Source organism: Lotus japonicus, chromosome 3 (assembly GCF_012489685.1).
Source record: "Lotus japonicus ecotype B-129 chromosome 3, LjGifu_v1.2".
Lineage (NCBI taxonomy): Eukaryota > Viridiplantae > Streptophyta > Magnoliopsida > Fabales > Fabaceae > Lotus > Lotus japonicus.
This window is the reverse complement of record NC_080043.1, coordinates 29,503,946-29,523,961: the sequence shown is the minus strand read 5'-3', so window position 1 is coordinate 29,523,961 and position 20,016 is coordinate 29,503,946. Positions and strand designations below refer to the sequence as shown.

The 20,016-nt window shown below is 36.3% G+C and overlaps 1 protein-coding gene across 9 annotated transcripts; it reads left to right on the top strand.

The window, feature by feature from the left end:
* The first annotated feature begins 9,362 nt into the window (after positions 1-9,362).
* Positions 9,363-16,917, top strand: LOC130749002 (solute carrier family 40 member 1-like). 9 transcript variants are annotated; one of them, XM_057602256.1, is made up of 11 exons: positions 9,369-9,490; positions 11,123-11,273; positions 11,937-12,133; positions 12,524-13,003; positions 13,469-13,640; positions 13,779-13,916; positions 14,073-14,183; positions 14,698-14,815; positions 15,808-15,893; positions 16,202-16,254; positions 16,350-16,917. In XM_057602256.1, exons 1-10 carry the CDS (start codon positions 9,384-9,386, stop codon positions 16,211-16,213), a joined length of 1,572 nt encoding a protein of 523 aa, XP_057458239.1. In that variant the 5' UTR covers positions 9,369-9,383; the 3' UTR covers positions 16,214-16,254; positions 16,350-16,917. The 9 variants fall into 9 exon arrangements, with proteins under 9 accessions (XP_057458246.1, XP_057458237.1, XP_057458239.1 ...); XM_057602257.1 differs by having other exon boundaries at positions 16,347-16,917; XM_057602254.1 differs by lacking the exon at positions 16,202-16,254 and having other exon boundaries at positions 9,367-9,490; positions 16,321-16,917.
* Positions 16,918-20,016: the final 3,099 nt, after the last annotated feature.

The window sequence follows — 20,016 nt, the reverse complement described above, 5'->3', positions numbered from 1 at the left end:
TGTGTGGATGGAGAGTAACACTTATACCCTTTTTGAACACGAGAGTAACCTAAAAAGACACATTTGACAGCCCGAGCAGACATCTTATCACGACCTGGTGAAAGATCATGAACAAAGCAAGTACAACCAAAGACACGAGGCAGAACACAAAATGAAGATTCCCTAGGATACAACATGGAATGAGGAATCTGATTACCCAAAACAGATGATGGCATTCGATTTATCAAATATCCTGCAGTCAAAACAGCTTCACCCCAAAACTTTAAAGGTGCATTAGCATTGATCAATAAAGTACGAGCCGTATCCACAATATGTCTATGTTTTCTCTCAGCTACCCCATTTTGTTGGGGTGTATGTGGACAACTAGACTGATGTATAATGTCATGGGACTTCATAAAAGAGTTAAAGGAATCAGAAAAATACTCTTTAGCATTATCACTTCGCAGAACACGAATTTTCTTATCAAATTGAGTTTCAATTTCATGACAAAAATTTTGAAAGATACTAAACAACTCAGATCTATCTTTCATTAAAAATATCCAAGTACACCTGGAGAAATCATCAATAAAACTGACATAATACCTATATCCTAAGATAGAAGAAACACGACTTGGACCCCAAACATCAGAATGAATGACATCAAATGGATGTAGGGCCCTTTTATTGACACTACTAGGAAAAGACGACCTAACATGCTTCCCAAGCTGACATGACTCGCATTCCAAAGACTCTAACTGCGACAAGTAAGGCACCATCTTCTTTAATTTGTCCAAACTCGGATGTCCCAGACGACGATGAAGTAAACTCGGAGACTCAGCAGCAGCCGCACAAATTGCAGAAGATGGTTGTTGTAGATAATAGAGACCATGTGATTCAGATCCTGCTCCAATCATCCGTCCCGTACTCCGGTCCTGTATAAAGAAGGAATCAGAGGTAAAAGTTATGGCACAACCTAATGATTTGGTTAATTTACTGATAGAAATAAGATTAAAAGCACATCCCGGAACTAATAGAACAGAACTCAAAGGTAGTGTAGGAAGAGGAGATGTCCGCCCAACACCGGTGGCTTGTACTTTCGAGCCATTTGCAAGGGTAACATGGTGTGTAGTTTTGGGTGAAGATAAGTTAGAGAAAAAGGAAGGATTACCAGTGAGATGATCTGAGGCACCGGAATCCAAAACCCAGGATCCAACAGGTGTAGAATGAGAGTAACAAACTGTAGAATTACCGGTTTGAGCAACAGTTGCTGACGAAGATGATCGTTGAGCGCCCTTCAGCTGGAGATATTCCTTGTACTCATCAGCTGAGAATGAGTGGTTCTTTGCACCATCAGATTCAACCTTGGACTCCATAGACTGTGCGACATTAGCAGTTTTGTCTGGAAACCCAACTAGAGAGTAACAACGATCCTGTGTGTGTCCATCCCTCTTACAGTAAGAACAATGGAGATTTCCTCTACCTCCTCTTCCACGTCCACCACCTTTACGACCACGACCTCGACCCCCTGACTCAAAAGAATTTGATATGAGAGCAGAGGAATCAGAGGCTGTATGAGATTCAAGTCTAGCTGAAGTGGCAGATGAAGGAACACGAAGTAAACGATTAATAAGCTCCTCCGCTGTAGGAATATTGGGATTAGTAAGGGTCTGGTTTCGAACAGATTCCAGATCCTTATGGAGACCATGCAAAACAAACACCATGAACATATTGTCAAGTTTCTCCAGCACCTTCTTCAAATCGTCATTAACCAGCATTGACTTCAGCTCCACAATGGTAGATTGTGCCTTATTCAGGTAAGACGGCAAATTAAGATCAGTCATCTGGAGATTTGCCAAATTACGTACTGAATCATACAACCGATGAATATCATTAGCATAGATGTCCTGTACCTTTTTCCACACATCATAACATGTTTTGTAGGGACGAAAGTGAACAATCAGTCTAGGTTCAATTGCCTGGTATAATAAAGAAACAAGTTGATAATCAGCCTTCTCCCATTCCTTCTTCTCAGAAGCATCAATATCAGCACACTTTTTAGTAAGGTGCTCGGACAAACCTTGACCCAAAAACCAGATCTCAACAGCATTGGACCAATCTAGATAATTTGCCTCATTCAACTTCTCAGAAGTGATAACAGGAGTCCCAGAAAAAGCAAATGAGATGAGACTCTTCTTCTCACCCTTGGGAGACTTATCCTTCAGCAAATCCTCCATGAAGAAAAAGAACAAACAGAGACAGGGAAAACAACCGCAACCAAACAAATCCAAACACACTTCAAACGAAAGGCTCACTGACTGGAACAGGCCAAAAAACAGAAACAAGAGACCTCAAACACAGAAACGAACCACAGAAGAGGAATCCTGGAATAAAAACAAGCAAACCCAGAAAAATTGTCAGCGGCGACCGGCGGCGACGGCAGCGGCTGGCGGTGGCGGCTAATCACGACACAGTGGTGGCAGCAGCGGACTATGGTAGCAGCAGCCAACAGCAGTGGTGGCGGCCGGTGGTTGCTTCCGGAATTCTAACTGGTAAAAATAAGGGTTAGCCTACGATGGCTGAAACCCTAAACTAAACTAGTAAACCAGAGGGAGACTTGAATCAGAAAGCTCTGGTACCAACTTGAATGAAATATTCTGATTGATTATTCCATGAAGCTGAGTACATATATATATACAAGAGTTTAGGGATAGCTAAATAAGGAAAAGATCTATCCTAATAAAAGATAAAATATACTAAATATATTTATTCCCTATTTATTTTATCTACATATCTCAACAGATGACAAAAGACCTGCTTCTGTTATCTAGATTGGTGTTTGTATAAGTGAATAAAAGCTGCATACTCCGATTGACAAGTAATTTTGTATAATTTATCCTGGTCTGGTAATTTAGTATGGTAGTTTTGGGTCAAAGTATGTTTTTCATTTTTCTTGTTTTTACAATAGAAGTATTGATGTTTGTTACGGATGTCTATGAGGAACATTAAGTGCTTCTCATGAATTTCATGTGTTGTGTATTTTTATTGTTGTCCCTAGTAAACTTTAGAAGTTCACTTCCGTTCACTCCCCTCGACACTCTTCATTCCCCTTCTCCTCCCTTGTCAGTTACCACCCCATTCTAAGTAACAACTGCAGCATGAAGGTTTGGACTTTGTAACCCCATGGTTGAGGGGAGAACAAACGCAACCGGCTTTCTTGGTACAGAGTGCTCTGGTGATTGCTACAACTCAACAGTCGTGAGTATGTTTAGTCTTTCATCCAGGCACAAATTAATCACATTTTGTTTCTTGGAATAACAAATTGCTGATTCCAATGTGTTTTAACTTTCACATTTTTCTTTTATGAATGCTAAAACAAACACAGATGTAGCATCCTTCAAAAAGAAAAGGGCTATTGCCCTTCAACAAGCACAGATGCCAGCAAAATTTCAAGATTAGCCTACTTTGAGTGTTTAGTTGAATAATCCAAAACCAGTGACAAATGGAAATGATTATAATTATTCAATGAGTTTCTCGAAAGTACCCTCCTGTTTCACCTTACCTTCATAGAGAAAATTAATTTTATCAACGTATAAAGGAAATGCGGCAGGCTTGTTACAACAACCTGTGTCTGAATCAATTTGATCCAATTCTATCATTACTTGAATGAATATTAATAAGATGTAGCATCCTTTAAAAAGAAAAGATGTAGCAAATGGAAATAAATTATGTGAATAGTTGATGAATTTGGTGTCAAAACCATCACGGGTAATAGGAGTTTTCTGATAGGAACATCTCAAAATTGCAATTCAAGTATAAGGCTATTATATCAAGATGTACACTTACAGACATATAGGTATCCAGACGAAATGAAGATGATCATTGAGTTGCTATCATCAATGCGAGCATGAAACAAGTATGAGTACTTTCTAAAAATTCCAATAGGAGAATGAGTACTATAGTACCATATCAAGACTCAACTCATTATCATTTCTATATCCCTTACTAGGGGGAACAGGACCCAACTCAGTCCTTTAACTCGACATGGTCCGAGTCCATCAAAATCATAACGTCGATCAAAATCATAACGTCGGTTTTGTCGGGTCTGGTAACATATTTGAGTTTCAGAACGTGACCTGGTTGTTGGGGTTGATTGTAATGGTGGAGCAAGTCTCACATCACCCAATATGTTAAATAAAGAAGGAGGTCAAAAATAGGTTATTGGAGAAGTCTCACATTGCTAGTACATTGCTAGTATTGTGAAGCAAAAGAGAGACCAAAACTATATATTAGAATCAAGTTCTTTTATTTTTAGATGTACCGGTCAGTAGAACTTTAAGCTTATAGTGAGTGGTTTTCAATCACTATCACATATAGTTAGGAAACATACATTTGACTATCATTCTTGAATTTCTTTTAAGTTGTGTTTTTTTTATAGGCAAATGTTAGTTGTTAGTAATGTTAGTAAACTAGTTATCCTCAGGGTTCGAATCCTAGACCATTCACCTTCATCCCACCCAACCCTTATGTCCCTAACTCTTACCACTTGAACTATCATTTGGAGACAAGTTGTGAATTTGATTAATTTTGAGCATGCTTTATAATTTAATTAATTTTGAGCATGCTTTATAATTTGATATGAGCAAGGAATTTACAATGGATTGAGTTAGAATTATGTGATATTAATAGTGTTGTTTTAAAGAGTTTTGACGAGTATTGAAAAGTTGATTTTGAGATTGTTGACGAGACTTAAAATGGTTGATGAACTATTTTTAGGAATCAGCGATAGAGCCCCGCAACCGTTAGTGGGGTAGCGATCTAGGTGAACTTAGCGAGTTTGATTCCGGGAGGAGAGAGCTATTTGTTAGATGGAGCCGCTAGTACACGAAGATGTTTATCAATAAGCTTACCGCGATGATACGATACGACATATGATATGAAAGAAGAAATGACTATTTGTTAGATGAAGCTGCCCCTATCAGAGAGTTCATGTTAGCTTTATATGTTATTTTGTTTTTTTCCTCTCTATGTACTTGTTTAGTCTAATCTACTTTGTTTTTAGATTTTTTTTGCTGTTTCTGTTTGTGCTTTCCTTCTTGTATTTCAAGCTCACTTGGGTGAGCATGTTCCCAAGCTTATCTTATTTTCAATAGAATTCTCTTAAAAAAAAAATCCTCCTATGTTTTCATTTTTTTCTTTTTGGGATTAGGCTCCATCTTTCACGCAAATGAGTATCATACTTTTTGTTAACTTTTTATTGGATAGAAAATATTGAAAAGAAAAAACAAAAAGAGCTGACTCCTAAAAATTATGGTGCCTCTATTACCCCGCTAAAGAGGATAAAACTCCTGAAAGATGACGATGATGGATCCTTATTCATTTCCCTCTTCATCTTTTTCTACATTACTCTTTCATCCAAAGAGCACTAACCTATATTTTAAATTTATTTTTCTTGTCGATTTTTATAAATTTATCAATAGCCCCCTTTTGTGTTCGATTACGGATACTAGTTTAGACACCAATTGCTGGTTTATTCTAACATAATATAATGCCAACTATGACAAAATCAATTTTATTATAAAAAAGTTTACAATTGTTGATGTCTGCAACATATTACCGGGTAAAGCACTTGCTTTACAGGAAAGGTCAAAAGTATTTAAAATGTAATCAATTTTATGGAAGAGGAAATGTCATAGTTTTTTTTTGATACATCGGAAAATTAACAAAGACAAAGAAAACTAACTAAAGAATGGACAACGAGTCCTTCAAGAGAAGGTACTCAACATCCGGGTCAGGAGACTCAATGACCCAAGCCCCAGAAGATCTTGCTGCTGCACCTCTCCTGGCAAGGTAGTCTGCTACAATATTGCTCTCTCGATGCACACAATTGATCCTGACGTTCCACTCTCGTGCTAGAAGCTGACGAATAGAACCAAGCACAAGAAACTCTGCATGTCTTTGAGAAGCTGCTTCATCTGTTATTATGGAGGCCAGCTCTGCACAATCAACATCACAGATCACTCGCCTAAACCCCTTCTCCCAGGCTAACTGGAGAACATCTCGCATCGCCACGGCTTCTGCTCTGAACGCACTATCTCCAGCCTCCCCGGAGTAGCAGCCCACCACCCAACGGCCAAGGTGATCCCTGATAATTCCACCGCCACCAATCCGCTGATTACTATCACAGAAACTCCCATCAGAATTGCACTTCACCATGTTGGTTGGAGGAGGAGACCATGCGTTACACAGCAAAAGATCAACCTCTTGACTGCTACGAATCCAATCATCGTGATCATGAGAGAGCCGACGCCAAGCCACTTCGAAAGGCCACGGATGAGCGTCCAACAGCAAGTTGCAGCGCCAAGGAAATGTCATAGTTGAATGAAAAGACTTGTATTTTTAAAATATTTAATTACTATTGATAAGCTAATAGCCTAATACTACATCATATCTCTGGTGTTATTTATAAGAAAAAAAAATTCACATAATTTAAGAAATGTAGTTAAAATACATTAAACTTGTCCTAAATTAAAAAAAACTTCTAAAATTACCCCTTGTTCTAATTTGAGAACAAGGCAGAATTGTAGGAAGGAGAGAAAACAATTAATGAAACACATTTTACTAGTTAGAATTAATAAGGGCATCATTGGAAAAAAATAAATAATATAGCACAAACTTTTATTTAGTTCTTAGTATAAAAGTGAATAAAATTTTTCTTCTCTTTGATTCTTATAAATAGAATCAGAGGTAGTACTTGAAAGGTTTAATTACTAAGTTAATTTTTTTAAAGGAATTACTAGGTTTTTAACCTTTTTCATTTTTTAAATGCTATTATTGGAAAGAAGAAATTTCATTGTAGGTACTGAAAATTTTTCAAGGTATGTAATGTGGAGAAATATTTTCATGTCAATTCCACGTCAAGTTTCCATATTAGTAGTTGAACTAGTTGAAAAATGTAAAATGATATAAAAGTGTTTATTTGTATGTTTTCGAAAGATAGCTCAGAGGGTAAGAGTTAGTCTATGAATGATAGCTCAAGTGGTAAGCATTAGGGGACATATGGATTGGGTGGGGGAGGTCCAGAGTCCAAGCCCTGAAGGGTGCAATTTATCTTTCCGATGTACCAAAATAAAATTGGTAAGAGTTAAGGGACTTATGAGTTGGGAAGGAGAAGGTCGAGAGGTCAAGTCCTTGAAGTTGTAATTTATCTTTCTGATATAAAAAACGTATTTATTTGTATGATTATTATTTCTACATTTGACATCTTGTTCTTAATTACACATTGTATATATTTTGTTGGTACATTGGAAAGATAAATTACACACTTCAAGGATTGATCGTTGAACCATCCTCTCTCCAACCCATATGTTCCTAGTTTTTTTTTTTGACATAATATATTCCTAGCTCTTACCACTAAGTTGTCTTTCAGGGACACTCAATCTGTATCTGTAGATACTGATTTAAAGTAATTACTATTTTAATTCATTTCAAATGATTTATCAAATTAATAAATAAAATATTGAATTTTTAATTATTTTCATTTTTAAAATTAAATGTATAATATAAATAAACTTATACTTCAATTCATTAAACAAACTTATATTTTTCAAAATTATTTAAGTACCTAACAAATAAATATTTTGAAACAAATTGAAAACGGGGTAGTGATTGAATTTTGTTAAGATAATGTGGATAAAAAATGTTTCTTTATTATTTTTTTATCATTTTAATAAAACTTCTGCACTATGTTCAAAAATAAAGTGTGTAGAAAAAATGAAACTTCATCACTAACCATTTTTTGTTTTTTACTCTTATTTTAAAATCATTAATATTTAGAATTTCATACAAAAGTTGCTTGTCTGGTGGTAGACAAATAGATCCCTATAAAGATGATGTTACAAGGTCAAGTCTTGAGAAAATCATTTGTTGGAAGAGATAATCACAATTTTCCGAACATATTTACACATGTTAAATAACTAAAAGATGTATATAATTTTATTTAATTTAATAAAAAATACAATCCAAATTTTTTGGGCAGTAAATTGTACATTAAAATATTGGAAATGATATTATTTTAGAATTAATATTATAGAAATATTATTGTGCTTGGACTGGCCATCCGTCCATATGACGAAGGAGCTGAGCGTCTACAAGCCATTATGACAGATTGAACCTTGATGTTTCAAGCACAATGTCTTGTGGACTGGTCATGCCCGCCTACGCGATGAAGGTGTCGAGCGTCTAGAAGCCATAAGACACACTTAGCCTTCAAGTAAACTTGTGAACTAGTCATACCCTTTAGAGCTAGGGCCCGCTAGAAGAAGGATTGTGCCGAAAAGACTCACGTTATAGTTGCTTGGGATGGCTGTACGATGAATGAAGAGTCAAGGCGGTTCATTACCTCATTATTTAGGATTTACCCACCCTATGGTCGACTCAACTCATGTTGGAGGAGTGACACACTTGTTAGTGGGGATTCAATCTACGTCTTAGATGCTCGCCTCTAGTTGGGCGAGTGAAGCCACGTAGGCTGAGGGTTGTTTCCATATAAGCTCAAATCCTAACTAGATTAGGGCTGGAGTTAGACTTTTCCCACTATTAAAAAAATGACCCCTTATAATTAGATATGTTCACTTGAAGACTAATACGACGGCTAGTCTTTCGAGACTTAATCTTTTATTAGGGTTTTAGCATGGTCACCGTGAGAGCATGTCTAATTAATCATTTTTTGTGTGCTTATATGTATTCTCCATGAGAGACAATTCTATTAGAGTCGGGAACATTCACGTCATGGTGAGGCTAACCGCCTGAGGATGTTGTCCATCCATAATTCCAGATGACTCGAACCCGAGATTTTGCTGAAAGGAAATCAAGCATGTACCAATTAAACGAACCATCCATTAGTGTCTAATTAATCAAATACGTATGCAATGACTACTTCAATCAATATTTATTATTTTGACACATCATAAATAACTTAGAGTAAAAATGTTAAAAAAAACATGGCAAAATATGATGAAATAATCGTGTAAAACTCTTTGCATATAATATAAATTTTGTTTTTGAAATTGGAAGTACATATAAATTAAATCCATAATATAATATAAATATAAATTAATCATTTAAATATGTCCTCTTAATTATATTATTTTATAACTTTTAATTAGTACCACGCCAATTTTGTCAAACAATTTTACTTCAGCAAAATTTTCCGTTAGTCTCTATCCGGCAACAACGCTATAAAGTGTTTGTCACAAAAAAAAAATCAGACTATTAGTATAATAATCGTGGACACGTTAATGAGAGAATTTGCATTGCATGTTGTTTGGTTGAGGTAACCATTGTGACCCTCACAGAGTCACAGTCAAAAGGAGTGAGGGGAAGAAGAAGAAGAAGAGTAGTCTGTAATGGAAGAAAGCGTGGTCACAATGAAGGAGGAGCCACCGCTAGAAACCCCTTCTTCTCTAATCACTTATTTATACATTGGCCACTTCTTAACTAGATGGGGTGCCAGGTTCTTCTTTCATTTCTCCCACTGATTTATTTGATGCAAAATTTTGACATTTTAACATTTTGATTCTTGTTTTTTATTTATAAAATATCCTTCTGTCAGTAAAGTTCTCTCTTTTCAGTTTAATTACCTGACAAAATTGGATGAATTGAAATGCTTGTTTGTCTTCCTAAAAAACCAGAAATTTGTCTTGATTGGGATATAAAATGTCTCATTAGGTGTTATTATGACTCACCCTAACATATTAATTTAACATGCCTAGCTATTACCAAGTTGGGATATGGACAACATTAGACATGGCTTACAAAATCTTTGTTGGAATCAGTGAATGGTTACACCTTTACACTAATTTGCTACTTTAGTTTGTAATGGAAGAAAGTGTCACAATGAGGGATCCACTGCCACAAATCCCATCTTCTCTAATCATCACTTATCTTTACATTGGTCACTTCTTAACTAGATGGGGCAACAGGTTGTTCTTTCCTTTCTCACCATTGCTTTAAACTAATAAATCAAAATGTGGATATATCACTATCTGCTCCTTGGTTCGTTTGATTTCACTGTCAAAATTTTTTGAGATCCCCCCCTCCCCCTTTTTGTGTCTTTTGTTTCTTGATCGGACAAATCCAGTCAATCACTCATGGGAGTGTTGATTGAAGAGGAACAATGAAACTCCAGTGAGGAAGAACGGTGAAAAGGTGACTTCCATGGTGCTCCGTTGTTTGCTACGCTCGGGAGGGGACCCTACGGAAACACTCTGACGCTCAAGTGAGAACATGGGGATAAAAGGGGAAGTGAGATGATGGAGTAGATAGTGTGTACCTTGTGTTCTCTTTAAACTTTGTCTTTATAGAGGTTGACTCGCGTGGTTTGAGGTAGTCATGAGTGCTTAGTACATTTTTTTAGCTTCGTGCCCTTGTCTTGGTTGCCGGTCCATAGTTACTTGATGTGATGTGGTGAAGTGACATAAACATCCTCGGTTTGGTGATTGACCGTGCGACAGTGAGGACATCGTCGCCTATACGAGGGTGGTGATGGTCATGATCGGTGACGGGTTTGATTGGTATGAGGCGATCAAGTTATGGATTGGACATCGTCTGACATTTAGTTATGGATGCCGAGAGGTATGAAAGTGATTGAATCTGGCTATCGGAACAGTAGCCATCTAGCTCTGGTGCGCAGTGAGCTGCGCACTGAGAGGTATATGTGTTCAGGGCAATCACGCTCAAAGGACCTGGGATCACCATCAGAACTATAGTGACCGGGGATCACCGTCAGAACATTTCTAAAACCCTCCTTCTGCCAATAAATTTTTTCTTTTCAGTTTAATTTCTTCACAAAAAGGAATGAATTGAAATGCATGATTGTCTTCCTGTGAGCTCAGAACTTTGTCATCACTGGAATATAAAATATGACCCACCCTGACATAATAATTTAACACATCTATTACCAAGTTGATATATTGACCACAGTAGATATGATTTACTTGCACAGCAGGTAAGGTGGTTAGGATCAGTGTTTTGGGTTGAGATTTTCAAAATCATTGTTGAACCAGTGAAGGGTAACACTATTTAGTATTTACTGCTTTAATTTGTTTTTTTCTTGTGAAATTAAATGAGGACTCTCTGTTTGCAGAATGTGGGAATTCTCTGTTGGTTTATATATGATCCATATCTGGCCAGACTCATTGCTCTATGCAGCAATATATGGTGCTGTTGAATCTGCCTCCACCGCAGTGTTTGGTCCTATAATTGGAACATGGGTTGATAAGTTAACGTATGTGAAGGTGATTCCTAGTCTTATTGCTAGCACTTCCATTTTATCAGCTGTAAAACTATGTAACACATTTGCTATTTGTTATTGTCATATTAACAGTTACTTAGGAACAATATACAGAGTTATCTTTGGACTGATTATCTTTTTCTTGTGCACAGTGATGGTTAACTAACTGAAATAAAAAGTTAAAGGTAGATAATGAAACCAGAAATTTCCATTGTGTCTGATACAACAACAAAATTAAAAGATAAGAGACATTTTCTATTCTACAGGCCTGAAGTTAGGTCTGGAATAGACAGGCTATTGGCAATTTGATTGACAGTGATGAGAAAATGGAGAAACATATAAGTGGAAAGACTTAACGGACCTAGATATTAGGTCAGAACATGGTCTTGCTTCATGCCTAACCCATTAGTTGCAAATCTCACTGTTAGCTAAAATCCTAATTGATTCTTGTTACTAGAATTTATTTGCTAGGATTCTATCATAATGTGCTGCTAGAAGTGCCAAAATCTTTCCATTTACTATTTAAAGAATTAGACATCTACAAAATTTAAAGATAACAAAATGTAGTCTGACAGAAGTGTCTTTAGTTGTTTCAATTTCCTTCATAATTATTTGATTACAAAGTTGCCAATTATGAAGCAATCCTATCTTCATGTTTAACTGGCAGGTTTTGAAACTGTGGTTGGTGATACAGAATCTCTCTTTCATTATTGCCGGGGCCACTGTGTTTACCTTACTTGTCTACTCATCTTTGAAGTTTACTTGTTTCTCAGCTTTCATATTGCTGGTTTCTATAACCAATGTCTGTGGTGGCATTGGGGTGCTTTCAAATCTTGCCGGTACCATCTTGATTGAAAGAGAATGGTAATATTCTTGAGGCTTTAGTGAAAAAAGATTTATATTTGATTAAGCAAGTATAGTGAATATTCTATTGCTTGTATGAAATAGATACCAAAGATTTAGTTTTCACTTTTCACCATCATGTCGTCTCTACAATCTCTCAAGGTTTATAAGTCAGGTAAATACTAGCTGTGTCTATCTATAAGTTTTGCTTTGTTTCTAGTAGTTCAATTATGGACGATGAGGGGAAAATAGCATTTCACAGTAAGCTTAATGCTTTTACTGCCTCTCTTCAAAATGTAATGACCCTGGTGATGTTTTATAGCATCACTTGTTGAAGAAAGCTGAATTAAGTGAAATGTCTAGATGAATGATAGCATGAAAAAAATGTATTTATATAGTTTATTTGTACAGGTTGTTAGTTATATCCGAAGGTCAACCCCCGGAATTGCTGACAAAGATGAATTCAGTTACCAGACGCATTGATCTGAGCTGCAAACTTCTTGCTCCTGTTATAACTGGGTTTATAATAAGCTTTGTATCCCTAGAAGCATCTGCTATAACTCTAGCACTCTGGAATACTGTCTCTGTTTGGGTAGAGTATTGGCTTTTTATCTCGGTGTATAAGGGGATTCCAGCTTTGGGCCAAAGTAGCCTGAGGAGGATGACAAGATTTCCACGAAGGGATCTAGAAATGAAGAATTCAACTTCAGAGGGAGATAGCTTGCTTTCTGTTACTGATAGTAACACTGAATTGGCAGATAGAGAAAGCTGGAACAAAATTTCTGAGTGGATTTCAAGGATCCCTTATATTGATGCATGGAGAGTTTATTTACAGCAACAAGTTGTGCTACCTGGACTAGCTCTGGCTTTGCTATATTTCACTGTACTCAGGTGAAATATTACAAACATCCATAGAATTTCACTAGTTACACAGGCACTAGTGTGAACAAAAGGGGCCAAAAATGATGTCAGACATGTCATATTTATAAAGGAGTTTCTTTGATATTTTCAGTTTTACCTCTTTAGAAGCTGTATCAGTATTATTCTATGTGATATGTCAAGGAATTGCACTAGTTACACGGGCACACTAGGACCAGCATATCCTTTTCTTTAAGAATAACTATTCTTAGCAAGCTGGTCATTTGTTACAATTGTGCATCCATTTTTTTGTGAAATTCGCTCTTAGTTTATAAACAAATTGGAAATCCAAGTTAGCAAGGTCTATTGATTATACTGTATTGGACAAGGTCATTCAGAAAATTTGGTTTCAAACACCCCTTTACTCCTTTAGAAAAATGTATTTGCTTTCAGTCGGGGATGAAGCCTCACCATTGAAATTCCAATTGCTTGCTTCAGCTTTGGAACTCTAATGACAGCCACATTAGAATGGAAAGGCATATCTGCATATGTTATTGGAATGGCACGAGGAATAAGTGCTGTAGTTGGAATCGCTGCAACAGTTCTATATCCTTTGCTGCAGTCTCGCATACCGACAATTAGAACTGGACTTTGGTCGATCGGGTCTCAGGTATAAACCAAAAAATGGCTTAATGACTGCTAGTCAAATTTTAATCTCCTTTCTTTGTGACCTGTTACAGATAATACTTAATCATGTCGGTTGTTCTCCTATGAATCTTTGTCTTGTTCATGTATGTTTTGCATGCAGTGGGCTTGCCTTCTCCCCTGTGTAGCTGCAATAGGGATAAAAAATGGCCTTCTATCATCTTATATTTTGATGGGAAGTGTATCTATATCTCGGCTTGGACTGTGGATGTTTGACTTGTCTGTACTTCAACAAATGCAGGCAAGAAATAGCCCTTGTTGTCTGAAATCATTTCAGTTGTTTCCTAAAGATTTTTTTTAACTAATGTGAAATTTAGATTTAAATGTCTGATCAATCATAAAAGTTCTCTTTCTTCATAATCATCTTGGTCTGATCTTTTTCAATTTTTTGAAACAGAACCTTGTGCCAGAATCTGATCGTTTGATTGTTGGAGGTGTTCAGAATTCTCTGCAGTCCTTGATGGATTTATTGGCCTATGTTATGGGAATCATAATATCTGATCCACGGGTGAGTTTTAAAACTATACTTTTATCTGATGCTTTAATGGACTTCACTACTGATAAGACTTCCTTTTCAACTTTTGAAAGAGAATTCTCTAATTTCACCACCACTAAGTTTGATCTAACAAAGGCGTCTCTAACCACAGAGAAACAGAGTTTTTACATTTCCTTAGTGACCCTATTAAAAAGTTCTAACCTCAGTGAATTATTGCTTATTCATTGATAGGTGTTCCATAAATACATGTATGCTTAGGTACGGCAAAAGGATAAAACGACCTATATCTCCCTCTTCATTGGCCTTAGTGCTTGAGGTTAAAAATTCATACCATGTTGCATTTAGTAGCCCATTTCCATTAGTTTCTCTACACCACTAACTCTGGCCTAAGATTTATTTCTTTATAGTTTCTGTATTACTGATTAAAAGATTATGAACTACTTTAAAAAACTGGTTATTGCTATGCATCTAATGCTTAACAAAATCAGTATATAATTGTGTTGATCCTGTTTTGTGGTCTGTTCAGGACTTTTGGAAGTTGATTCTGTTATCGTTTCTGGCAGTCACATTAGCTGCATTCCTTTACTGCATTCATGTATACCGCGCGGGGAGGCTTATCTTTCACTTTGACAGACTTCTTAAGGGTAAGTTGTTTGTAAGAGCATCTGAAGATGTGAATGTTAGAATTTTACGAATTTTCCTTTATTTAGACATAAGTTGTGTACGCATTTTCATGTTATTAAAATATGAGTTGAATGTACGACATGATATATTTTTCTCTTTGAGCCTATTTTTCTAATGTGGCCTATTTTGGGTTTTGGAAATCATGATGTAATATAGGGAGTTAGATTTTTGCACCTCCCTAAGCTCCTATTTACACACCCCATTTAAAAAAAAAATTAATTACAAAAATCTCTTTTAGTTAAAAATACACACACACACACACCCTTTAGCAAACCCTAAACCATTCTTTTTCTGGTTCTCACTCCATGTCTTCTATCTTTTCGGTGATCTTGGCACTCTATCCACCATAGGTGAGATTTCTATTGAGAATTTAACATATGTGAAATTGAAGCTTTGGGAGTAAAATTTTACAATTTTTGTTACACTTTAGGAAGTTGAAGTTTTGGGAGCAAAATTTTAAATTTCCAGCACTTGAAGTTCCAGAAGTGTATTTATGTCAATATAAGTTCAGAATAGAAATTTTTTAAGATTTTGGAAGTGTAATTTTCATTTCCGAAATCTTGAATTCCATAAGTAAATCCACTTTCACTTCTGGAAGTGAATTTATCTCTTGAAGCTAAAAGACTTTTCTACTATGGAACTTCAAGTTTTTAAGATTGAAAATTCAGCTTCCAGAACTGGAACTTGTAATTTTCTCTTATGGAAGCTGGAGCTCCTAATGGAAAAAACTTACTCTTTCAAGTTTCAGAAGCTAAGAAATTTCAATTTTGGAACTCGATATTCTGAATTGCATTTAACTTGGTATAATTAACTCAAGTTTCAAAATTGAATTTTTTTCTTCCGGAACTTGAACTTTTTAAAGAAGAAAACTTTAATATGATGTGTTTTTTACTACACAATATACTGTGATCTGTTTTTGTCTTTTCTTTTTGAGTTATTTCATCATCCCCAGGAGCAAATGTGGAAGAATATTCAAGTTCAAATTACAATCCATCGGAAGAAGAGGACATACCAAGAAATACTTGTAACAATGACGAGGTAATAGTAACACTTCATATATGCATTAACACTCTTTATCATTCAACTGAGGTATAGCTAAGGGTTTCTACAATCATGTTACTTTTCTATATTTATTTATTTTCCCCTTTAAACACGTGATCATTCTTTTTCATGGATTTCAATTTTGTTCTTAGGTTAATGTCAAGGTTCTTCAATTTTTTGTGTTCTTGATGGAACTTTAATTTTTCAATTGCAAAACTCCTTAATTAACAGTCATCAAGTTTATATTGAAATTTCTGTGACATTCCGGACTGACACAGTAACATTATGTTCTGTTCAATTTATAGAATCCAGCTTAATGCAAGTCAAGCTACAAGCCTATCAGCCTATGGGTCTTAAGGTTTGTTGAGGCTTTTCCAAAAACAATGTGTTAAAGCATAATTTTGTAATCTTACATGTTGTGTAGGTTCTGATTTGCGTGGATAAATCTAGCAGGTTGAAAGGGTGTTTTGGGGATGGTTGCTTACAATGAAAGATAAGCAAGCCACGAGCCCAGTGAGTGTTTTGCTTGTTGGTACATGTCTAATTCTCATTATAAGTAAAATCTCGAATTCGAGCATTGCAAAACTCTTCTAGGAGAGTTAGCCCTACCATAATGTAAATGTTTCCGATTAGAACAAGATTGTCTCCCAAGAAGGATATATATATATATTTTCTGAAATGAGTGTCTACACATACTTTGTGGTGTCTATGAATAATCTTCCAGAAAGAGTACAAACTTACTATACAGTTTATGGCTACATTTACTCAACCTAGTGGGTGCATCCAATATATCCTCTTTGATGCATTCGGTTGGAGCTAGTGAAAAAGAAATGGATCTCTCACGCAGCAGCCAATTCACAGCAAAGCATATTTATGAGCTATTTCAACTATTGGATTTTACCGAGTTGCACAATTATTTGGTGCAAGAGTTAAAGTGTAAAACCCTCTTCTCTCCCAAAATTTCTGTTCCTTTTTACTTTCTAAATCAGCATATACTAAGTTGCATAATGTTTTGGATCCATTATTGAGGATTAGAGTAAAATAGATTTTTTTTTTTCAAAGTTATTGATGTTTCTTTTGGTAATTCAGAAGATAAAGTTATTGATGTTTTATGTATCTAATTAGAAGCCCATTAAAAATAAAAGAAGAATCCAAATCAGGCTATGTATGGCCAGTAAACAAAACAACCCATACAACACTTAGTAGAATATTCTATGACAAAATCATGTCATTATTTAGTAATTATATTCTTTATCTAATAATAAGCAACCTCTTAAAATACTTCGAGCCTTCCTATGATTAAGTATGACTGTATGAGTTTGGATTTTGTGGCAAAAGCACATTCATGTGCTTTGAAATGTGAGAGTTGACACTTTACATCCCAATGGCTTCAAGTGAAAGAGAAAAGAGACTTGTATTAGCCTTAACTCAACGGAACTGAAATAAAAAGAGACCCTATATCCATGGCAACATGTAATATTTTTAACTAAAGGCGCATTATAGACATGTTGCCTTCATCTAGCTCTCATAACAGGAGAATTGTATGCAAACCGTGTATATGCCTCTCATGGTATTGGTAACGAGAAAAACTTGAATATATGGATAATACATGGTGAAGTTTTACAACATATTAGCACAAGCAGGTATACCTGTTTGGTTATAAATTAAAGACCACTTATTAAAGATTATTTAATGTATTTTTTTAGTAAATAAGCTCTAATAAACCTGTATCCGAACGTGCTAATATAACATTTGAAAAGAAAAACAGAAAGTTAAAAGAATACCACAGGGCCCCGTTTGAGGTGGTTTTTGGTTTATGTTTTAAATTTTTTGAAAATTAAAACTAGTTTTCTGTTTTATAAATCCAGTGTTTTTTGTGGTTTTGAGTTTAAAAAACTTGTTGTGAACTTTGTAAATTCACTATAGTTACAACAATTGTCAACTTTGTGAATTCACGACAATGGCTGATAGCGACGACATGATAGAGGGGCCCGATAGCAGCGGCGGTAGAGTTTCAATGTTACCTAACAACGGTGATAGTGGCGGTTGTGGTGGTGGAGGTGGTGGCGGCGCAGGTGACAATGGTGAGAGGCGGTGGTGACAGTGGTAATGGCGGTGAAGGGTAGTTGAGACGGCGGCGTCACAAGTGGAAGATGCATGTGAAGGTGGTGGCGGTGGAGATTGGAGATAGTGGTGGCCACGGTGGCAGTGAAGGTGGTTGTGGTGGCGGGGGTGGGGTTGACGGTGATGGCGGTGGGTGATGATGGTGATGAAGTTACATGTTATTGAAACTAAAAACCATAATCACAAAACCATATTTTGTGGTTTTGAGAAACAAGCTAAAACAACTTTGAAAATTATTAAAAACTCACTTCAACTCCATTTTTTCCGAACATATCTTGTTTTCAAATTTGCATTTAAAAACTAAAAATTGAAAACTAGCAACCACCCTGAACGAGGCCAATTGCATCATACTCCGGATCAAGTAAACAAGATGAGACATTCACCTCATGGGATCATGATTATTTTATGTAGGGAAGTATTTGTCTAGAAATGCAGTACGAAACAAATTTCAGTTCACTTCCTGATGGTTAACTTCCATGATCATTCTATCACCTCTCCACCAATAATCAATGTCTCCCAGCAACAAATAAGTAGCTAGGCCCACCTTGGCCCTTTCCTGAGTTCGCAACACCCCGAAGATCTTCTCAATCACCTAAATCCACAAGTCTGCTTTGTCCGGGTTAGTCCCCCTTGTGAACTCAGGCGAATCCTATCACCTAAAGTCATCCATCCCCCTATTCTGTTCCAGTGTTGCCTCCCTCTATCGTCGGTGAAGTTCATGTTCAGTCCTGTCAGCACGCCTCTGAGCGTTCTAAGCCGCTTCTTCCATCATTGCATGTGCCATTGTGGCCACCGCCTTCGCTAGTTGGTTCACGTTCACCTTGTCGTCTTTTCAAGTAAACAGTTAGTACCAATCAGAAGATAGCATGAAATATACTAAATCACTATGATCAAGTAGCAACTCAAACACTTAAAAGCGAAAATCGCTTCACACAAAATCAAGGTTTGACACCTTTCAAGAAAGCAATGCACCGGAACGTACCAAAAACTCAAAACCTGTCTTATCCACTACGGTGTGATAAAACATAAACATGTTCTATCCACTACAGTGGGATAAAACATAAACTAGTAAATGGCATAAGCGTCGACATTCCAACAAAACGACATAAGCCTCAACAATTCAATAAATAGCTTGAGCCTCAACAATTCAAAATCATCAACAATTGTCGACTCTTCGACACCTAAGCATATTAGCTAGTAACTAGGAAAGTTGCCCTTACCTTTGGTAACTCTTCTTTCTTCGTGATCTTCAAACGATTGTTCCAACTCTTTGACTTTCCAAGCTAGCACGTTCCAATCCTTAAGCAAAAACACAATTACTTAGTCACTAAGCAACTACACGACTCTTAAGCGGCTAACCAAACCGGAAAGCTTTCTAAGCTATAGGTAAGCAACACTTAGGCGTAGGTAAGGAAAGTACTCCGAATGAGTTAGTTGACCTGAAACTCAGGTTTCAAAGAAGCATGTAGCAAGTAAGCAATTAATGTTTCGACTTCTCATTTAAAAGTACCAACATGTCAACAACCAAAACCGATTACCTAAACATGCTTCTAGTGCATTCCGACATTTTCTCTTCTCTTTCTCCTCCTTAAAATGGCCCACGACCTCTAGTCCATTTTAGCAAACAATTCCATTTTCATTTCATTTCTTACATACATCATCAATCTAAGTTCATATGGGGCCTTTCAAGCAATTACACATACATGACTTAACTAACTTAACGAACAAGTAACCACTTAGCATGTTTCACATAACACCTAGCATATATCGCATACTCATGTTAAACTCATGTTGACATACAACCGAATACATCTAGATTCATGCATCACTTCTAGGTTTCAACAAAAAGATTTTTCTCACACAATTCCCAAGTATAGCTCTCGACCACCCCCTAGAGAAATAGGCAAACTGAAATTTTCTTTCGAAGCAATTTAATTCCTAAGCATTTTCAAGGGGTAACTAGGATAGGAAAACATCTAAAACAATTATACGACTC

Excerpts from the sequence above, each read along its gene's own strand:
- LOC130749002 (XM_057602254.1), top strand. The coding sequence starts at position 9,384 with ATGGAAGAAAGCGTGGTCACAATGAAGGAGGAGCCACCGCTAGAAACC. Across the intron at positions 12,134-12,523 it reads ATCTTGATTGAAAGAGAATG|GTTGTTAGTTATATCCGAAG; the intron begins GTAATATTCTTG and ends TTATTTGTACAG. Across the intron at positions 14,184-14,697 it reads TCATAATATCTGATCCACGG|GACTTTTGGAAGTTGATTCT; the intron begins GTGAGTTTTAAA and ends TGGTCTGTTCAG.